At 55.5% G+C, this 8,342-nt stretch overlaps 1 protein-coding gene across 1 annotated transcript; it reads right to left on the bottom strand.

Annotated features, from left to right (window-relative positions):
* Positions 1–187: 187 nt before the first annotated feature.
* Positions 188–7,951, bottom strand: LOC136498416 (potassium channel KOR2-like). Its single transcript, XM_066494351.1, has 10 exons — positions 7,670–7,951; positions 7,066–7,287; positions 6,226–6,925; positions 5,941–6,021; positions 5,737–5,835; positions 5,354–5,575; positions 5,089–5,277; positions 4,805–4,880; positions 4,436–4,730; positions 188–309 (listed from the first exon to the last, which is right to left on the bottom strand). The coding sequence occupies exons 1-10, from the start codon at positions 7,864–7,866 to the stop codon at positions 213–215; spliced, it is 2,178 nt and encodes a 725-aa protein (XP_066350448.1). The 5' UTR covers positions 7,867–7,951; the 3' UTR covers positions 188–212.
* Positions 7,952–8,342: the final 391 nt, after the last annotated feature.

Below are 8,342 nucleotides of genomic sequence, written 5' to 3' on the forward strand. Positions count from 1 at the left end.
GGGTGCAGTACGTGACTATTTTCATCTGCTGTCCAGATTTATCCAATTTCGATGGAAACCGTTATTTCTGCTGCTGTGTTTCGGCTACAGAGAATTTGAGACATGCCTTTGGAGACGGTCAGACGGATGATTTCATTAACCAAGAAAGAATATTTCATTGCCAGCTGTTCCCACATGAACATAGAATGAAGATTTCTGGATCATAGCAGCGATCACTGCGTGACTGCAACAGTCCCAGCCTGCTCTAGAATCCTGACCAGTGGTCTGCTGCTGCATCTCCGACCTTCGTCCAGCGGTGTGTTTCCCCACCTGCAGTCATGTCACTGTGTCAAGTCAAAGAACGCATTTCATTTCGCAAGAGAAGGAAAAAAAGAGGCACAATGCCAACACGCGATACAATTTGTATGCCTGTATGGGACGTTTGAATCTCGGAGATTTTCTACGGGAATCATATGGTTTCCTCTGAAACTCTTGTGAAGGATAGTAGGAGGGAGAGAGATTCGATGAGCTAGCTCGACGGACCGTCGCCATCGCCGCGCCACCGCACGCTCTCCCGCCGCCGCAGTTGGGGCCCATCCGGACCCGCCTGCCTCCCCGCCTCTCGGATCTAGGGAGGGGCGCTATGGAGAGCGGATCCCCCTCTCACCGTCGCTCTTGGGCTGATGGGGCGGACGTGGAGCCACCATCGCCGTGGGCGTTCGGCGCTGGGTCGCCAGATTTGCCGCTGGAGTGTCTCCTCGCCCGTGGTCCTGAGGATGTCCTCAGTGACTCGGAGGACGACCTTTCCGCCGCAGATCCACTGCCATCTCCACCGCCGCCGGGAAAGGGGAAGGAGGTGGCGGAGCCTTCCGCTCGACGTCAGCGTGCGCGCCGCCACCGGAAGCGGCGGGGACGCCCGGAGGGCTTCATGGCGGCTTCCCGTCGCTCCCACCCAGAGGCCGCCGCCATTGGGTTTTCACCACCACGCCACAGATCTCCGCCGGCTCACTCGGCTCGTGCCCGGGGTCCGCCGGATGCGGAAGGCTACCACCTGGTCCGCAGTCGCCGTTTCGGACGCCAGCACCCCTCCCCCCCCCACGTTCGCCGAGGCCCATTCCGCCGGGGCTCCATGGGCGATGCCTCAACTGCCTGGCCAACGACCACATCCGGGCTAGTTGCCGCTTCCCGGCCAAGTGCTACAACTGCTGGACCGAGGGTCACGTGTCACTAGCTGCCCATTCCCGATCCGGAGGGAGCTGGCAGGCATCAAGCGTCGTCGCCAGCCGTCGCGCTCCAACGAGGGGCGCAGGGTCCTGCCTCGCCGTGGGACTATGCCCCGGCGCGGCAACTATGGCCACGGCCCCGGGTCGACCGACACCACGTCGCCGCGGTCTGCCTCTACGGGACGTTCCACTTCAGTGCCGAGGTGCTGCGCGGTTTCTCCCCCGCTGCCACCTCCACCGCGCGCATTCTGGTCATGGCCGTGGGTTGGCTGACTCCGCGTCGCCAACGTCTGCATCCACGGGACGCTCCACTTCGGTGCCATGGTGCTGCGCGGCTTCCCCTCCCCCCCGCCGCCGCCTCTGCCGCCGCCTCGACCGTCTTCATCAACTGCTGTGATGGTCATCGGTGGGGAGGAAGAGCCGTGGCGCCCTCGCGGCACGTTCGTGGTGGTACCGCGCTCCGACGTGATTCAGGCGGCTGAGGATGCCCTGGGACGTGCACTGGTGGCAGTCGTTGGTGGGACCAGGCCACACGTCTCCATTGTTGCGGTCTACGCCGACCTCTACAACCGCTTTGAGCTCACCAGAGATGATGTTGTGGTTCGTCAACACTACCCGGAAGACTTCGTTGCCTACTTTTGGCGGGACGCGGACCGAGATCGCGTTCTCGCCTCCAGGCCTGGCGAGGCGCTGATGCCGCTGGTTTGGCGGCCATGGCGTCGCACGTCTTTGGCCAGCGCCGCCACCTTCCGCTACAGGGTGGTCGTCGGGATGCTACGCGTGCCCCTGCATGCCCGGAACGCGACGGTGGCGCAGACCATCCTTGGCCCCTCGTGCTCACATGTTCAGGTCACTAGACTGCGGGGCGTTCCTGATGATGATGACCGGGAATTCTTCGTCACCGCTTGGTGCTGGCACCCTTCCTTCATCGAGCCTCGCCTGCCCGGGGTGGACGATGCTGCCCGTACTGAGTCGCCCGGACTCTGGTACCTGGTACGTATGCGGCTGGTTGCTTTCCAAGATTGGAGCACGCCACCAGGTTCTGACAATGGAGATGATGGCGGCCATGACGATGATAATGGGGGTGGTAGTGACGACGGGGGTAACGGCGATCATAATGCTGACGCCAATGACGGCTATGTCGAGGATTGGCCAACACCCCACAGGAACTCTGAAGTCGACGACGACTCCGGTGATAGCAACTACAACCACTACCACCCTGGGGCTTGCTGCGGTCGCGACGCTGCCCCGGCAACGTCTGTCCTGATCGGTGCCGTGTCGTGCCCCCTTGCAGCCCAGCCTCTTGGGCATGCTGATGCTACGACTTCGCGTGGGCTGGTCGTTCACTCTCCGGTGGATTCGCCACCACCCACCCCGCCTCGGCTGACATTGGAACCGGCGCCCGGGTCCACCGGGGATGCGCTGCCCGCCTCGCCTGCTGCGGTGCCCGCAACGCCACTCCCTGTCGCGCACGCCGGGAATTCCCCTGCCACCGGTATGGTGGCCCGCTTCATCAACATTGCCCCGCACCTCCTGCTGGTGGGCATAAGTGTCCAGTGTCCGCCAACGCCGCCACGCGAAGACTGGTGGGCAGCATGCGCTGAGGACGAGCTGGCTTTGGCTCCTTGGCCGGGTGTCTCTCCTGTGCGCCTAGTCCTTCCACAGACGTCAGATAGCCCACCCACACTGGAAGTGCCGGCCTCGCCACCACCGCAGGGATCCTCGACTCCTCCTACCGCACAACCTCCTCTTAACACAGTTCCTCTAGGACCGGCGGATGCCGTTTGCGACGTGGTGCCTGATGAACCATCGATCCAGGAGATGTTGGAGGGTGAAGTGTGTATCCCGTTACAGACACCGCTCGTTCGCCGCGGACCGACGCTGCGCCGCTCCCGGACGCCTGTCTCGATCCATTCCTTGCGACGGAGCGGACGGATCGTAGCACGACCGCGTGCACCGAACGCGACTCGACAGGCGCAAATTGTACTGCTGAAGAAGATGGGGATTCATGTCGACGAGAATGCGCCAGATGCGGAGGCCGAAGCGAAACTCAAGCTTGCGTTTCGCGGGGACATGACCCAGCGGAAGCAAAATTGTTTACAGAAGCTGTTGCTTGGCAACATCGACCTGGCGGCCCTGGACCTCAACCTCGAGGGGCTAGGCAATGGCATGGCCTGATCGGTCAGTGCTCATGGACTTCGTCGCCCAACTGTTCTCCATGTTAACAAACTCCAGCTGCTTTGTGTGGAATGTCCGCGGTCTCAATGACCGCGCGAGGAGGAATGTCGTCAAGGAATTTGTGTTGCTCCTTAAACCAACCATAGTTTGCATCCAGGAGACCAAGCTCTCCTCTGTTTGTAACAATGTTGCTGTCGAAATTGTGGGGGGCTCCTTTGACTATGATTTTGTGCCTACTGATGGCGCGACTGGGGGTATCATGTTGGCCTGGGCACGTGATTGCTGGTCGGTGGACTCTCTACATAGGGGCAGATTCTCCCTGACCGCCAGATTCTCCAGCAGGGCTCCGTTGGGTCAGCCCTGGTGGATCTCAGTCGTATACGGGCCTCAGCTTGATTCAGACAAGATCGAGTTCCTTGATGAGCTGCGACAGTTCAGGGCCGCCTCCTTGGGCCCTTGGTTCCTATGTGGCGATTTCAATATGATCTATCGGGCACAGGATAAAAATAATGACAGGCTTGATAGGCGCAGTATGCGGCGTGTCCGGGCTTTCCTAGACCAGCTACAGCTCGAGGAAATCAACATGGTGGGGAGATTATATACTTCGTTCAGCCGCAGAGAACAGCCAACACTGGAGCTCCTAGATAGAATGTTCGCCACGGCGGATTGGTTGTCTGCCTTCCCCAACCATGTCCTCAAACCGCTCTCCTCGACTATTCTGATCACTGCCCTCTGCTGCTGCATCACCATGTCTACAATGGGGCAAAACGAAGGTTCAAGTTCGAGGTGGAAGCCTGGTGCACGGCCGGGTTCAGGCGCCTCCACTCACTCGTGGCCAGGATGTGAGGCTTCCCGGTTGCTTCGTGTGTTTTAGTCGCAAATTAGTTGCTATGTAATCGCTTTATGGTGCTCGTTGTTCGTTGGAGTCCGGTAACCTTGGGTTACCGTCTCCAAGTTGTTGTTTGAAACTCCTTTCTTCTTAATGAAAAACGCGCTTCGGCGTGGTCGGAAAAAAAAAAACTCTTGTGAAATTCATGCATAATACTGCTGCGCACCTGTCTTTGGCCAGAACGTCTGCTCCGAAGTCTACGAGCATGGTGGCCACGAGGTGCAGGCCCTCGGCAGCAGCGACGTGAAGCGGCGTCCTGTGATCGTAGTTCTTGCAGTTGGGGTCGACGCCGAACCTGAGCAGCCTCTTGAGCAGGTCGATCTTGCCGTTCGTGACGACCCTGCACAGGTACCCTCCGGTATCTTCTAGGTTCAGGGCTGCACCGTGCTTCACTAGGAGAGAGGTGATCCTCTCATGGCCTGATTTCAGCGCTAGCAATAGCGGTGAATTCCCAAACTTATCTGCAGTTTCAGATACGGTTGTTTATCAAAACATGTATACATTTATGGTCGCAGTGAACATTTTTCCTGCATACCTATGCTGTTGACATTGGCTCCTCGCTGAATTAGGAACCTGACAATATCTTCATATCCTCTTAACGCAGCAACATGCTGTAAGGAGAGGTTTTGGTAAATCTGAAGTTACATATGTCTTTACACTTGGTTATTCACAAAAGGAAATAATTTAAGCTATGCTAGCTGCTAGCCAGCCCATACTTCATATTTTCAGAAAGGAAAATGTGCTTCACGTTTCAGTTTTTTCAGTGAAAATGAACTTCTGAAGTCTGAATAGTATTACTGTATGAGAGAGTTCACATACCAGAGCAGTCCTTCCATCATGATCAGGTTTACTCGGATCTGCTCCTGCACTGATCAGTCCTTTCAGACGGAACAAATCTCCATGGTAAGCGGCATTGTTCACTCCAAGGACCAGCTCTGCTTCTTGCCTTGATATCAGGTAAGTGATATCTGATTGCAGCTGCTTCCCCTTGGGCTCGGTTGCTCGCCCCTACAGAACAAATTCTTTTCAGCTAAATTTTGGCCCGGGCTGCGAAAACATCACTCCCTTTGATTGACATGCTTACCTTGAGTAGGTTGCTCAAGATCTGACGGCTATCCTTGAAGTAAATCTGCAGGATGCTGGTCAGGGACTGCTTGTCGATTCTCAGGAGGCTACAAAGCTCACAGACCCTCACTGTGTGTGGCTGTGGAACGTTGCAGACTACGGAGACATCGCCGACGATGTCGTAGGGCAGGAGCTCTGAGATGATCTCCTCTGATCCACCTTCTCCAGTGGCCACCTCTTCCTGCGACAGCCACAAACGGGGAAATATAGGATGATTGAAGGTTAGTTGTTTGTGCTCATGCAGTGATAAAGCTCAGTTCTGTTTTCTCATAATTCATGTATTTTTTTCTTGAAAAATGAACAATAGAACTATGGTTGTAAATTTCTGTTGACAATTCGTACCAAGCATCCGTGTGCCACAATATAAATTTGATCCACCACAGTGCCTTGCTCTAAGATAACCTCCCCAGGGAGGAAGAATTCTTCATGTAACTTTACCACCTGAAACCATGAGTGGAAGGATTTGAATGAATATACTATGCGTGCACTAATTGTATGACTAATGAAATCAAAGAAGCTTCTGCTACATCTGCAAATAAATCTTACAATCTGGCTAAGGAAGTCTTCCGAGCATCCATTGAACAGGTGCACTCTTGAAACCATGTCCAGATACAGTGTCTGGGACATCTGCAAAACAAAATACAAGTTCAACACACTAGCGGAGAAAGTGTTCTGGGCGTGCCCTTAGGCCTTCGGCCATTCTGTATATAAACTCTTATTCCTATCTTAATTGAGAGACAGAGCTCCTGCCATATTTTCAAAAAAAAAAAAAAATGAAGCTCTCTTGGTCTTTGGCCATATATACCTCTGGTACGAAGAGTGGATAGATACCTTGGATCGGACAGCGACCGGAATGTCGTCGACGACTCTGTCCCTGGTGTAGCTGCTCTCGTACTGCAGCAGCAGGTGATCCTTCACCTGGGACCTGATACCGGCGCCGAGCTTGTTCCTGTTCATATACCTGATGAGGTCGGTCATCTTGTCCCGGAACCTCTCGGTCTTCGATCCCTTCACGATGAGCGCTGTCATGTTGCCGATGAGATACGCGCTGAGGAGGATGCTGAAGGAGATGTACACCACGGTGAAGGCCATCTCCCTCGGGTTCACTGCATGGACATCGCCGTAGCCGACCGTGGCCATGGTGACGATGGCGAGGTAGAGCGAGGTGACGTAGCGGGTGAGCAGGTCCATCTCCCTGAAGCTGATGTACCTGGTGTCCCCCAGCGTGAGGCTGCCGATCCAGGTGCCGCCCTCGCGCGCCGGCGGGAGCGTGGTGGCGAGGTAGTAGAAGACGCAGGCGGCGGTGTGCGTGAAGTGGAGCTCGACGGTGATGAGCTTCACGATCCGCGTGAAGAGGTAGCTGATGCGGATGTCCTTCTCCATCCGCTTGAAGAAGGCCAGGATGTTGCGGGCCCTGTACAGGCGGAGCCACACCAGGCACCTCACCACCTCCGTCCTTCCCGTCGCCTTGTATATGAAATCACATGGGAAGCAGCCGAGGATGTCAAGAGCGAAGCTTCCTTTGATGTAGCTGCGCAAGAACACCAGAAATCAGAAATTCAGAGGCACTGTCAGAAAGAGAGATGCATGCTATTACTAGGTCCATTGTATTTTTGTGAAAAGAACGGTGCCCGAGGCCCCGAGCTCATTCATCCGGCCAGCCTGCCTCACCGCAGGGCGATCTTGCGCTTGTCGTACACCATCCGGTAGGTGTGAGCGTCCCTGTAGGCGAGGAAGAAGTGGACGGCGACGTCGGCGAGGAAGAGGAGCTGCACGCACTCGAGGTCCACCAGGTGCTTCGGGAGGCCCCGGAAGAAGCCGAACTCGAAGGGGGTGAAGAAGGTGGAATAGATGGACCACAGGAACATCGCGCTCGACCAGATCCTGTACCACCTGTGTGCAGCAGATAGAGATAGTAGAGATCAGGCAGCTAATATATCAAGAACACTGGCATCATTGGACGAGTACGTCTGAATGAAAGTGAAATGCAATTATGCAACGACGGTTAGGCAGCTAGCCAGCTACCCTCCACTGCATGATTCCTGTCTTAATCAGGAACATCTCATTCCATGCACAAGTTCGTTCTCTGATTGGCTGGCTGCTCAATATACGTGCAATTAGAGACTTGCTTCTGCATGCATCGGCACCTTCATCTTTTGCTACCTATAGCTACCTAGTCCTAGCATCATCATCTATGAGCTGAAGCAGAAGTGCTGAACGGATGAGATGTCAGATGGGAGAATGAGAAAAAAAAAACTCTTAGTCTGTTGCATACCTTCCATTAGGGTGTATGACGAAGCTGCCATAGCAAAAGTTTTGTGGAAGCCTGAGGGCGCTGCTGTTGTCCCAGCTGCTTCTCCTCGACTTGAGCTCCCTCGCAAACAGGGAGAGCCTGCTCCCCACAGAGCCATGCAAGGTGTCCGCAGCATCTATCTCATTCAGCTCATACTCTGCAGACATCTCTCTCTCCATGATCGATGTGCCTCTTCTTGCTCTCTCGCACTATCTCACTATATATTCTCTTACCACCGCTTTAGCGTTTCTCTGTGCAGTGCCATGCAAGTCCAGAACGCCACACACACAAGGCATATATATATGTGGCTGTGTGAATGTGGCCCTGCCACAGTTCCACTTGTGGTTGTTAATAACGTTTGCGCAAGGAGCAACTGGCAGTTGGGTCATTGGGTGCTGCACAGACGACAGACGGCACTAGCCAGCCACCAGCATTCGGCACAAGGTTTGTTGGGGCCTTGGGGGCTGGGGATTGCCGCCGGCCGGGAGACTCCACAGACCCCACTCCAGTAGTCCAGTTGCAGCACATGGCGTCTCTCGTCACCTCATCTCCTCACCTTTAAAACGCTTAAAAACCCCTGCAGCGCATGGCATGGCATGGCGCACTCAGGCGCCAACCGGCCAAGGCCTCCTTTTTCCGGTCCTCTTCCTCCGGC

This window comes from Miscanthus floridulus, chromosome 12 (assembly GCF_019320115.1).
Source record: "Miscanthus floridulus cultivar M001 chromosome 12, ASM1932011v1, whole genome shotgun sequence".
In the NCBI taxonomy this organism is placed as follows: domain Eukaryota; kingdom Viridiplantae; phylum Streptophyta; class Magnoliopsida; order Poales; family Poaceae; genus Miscanthus; species Miscanthus floridulus.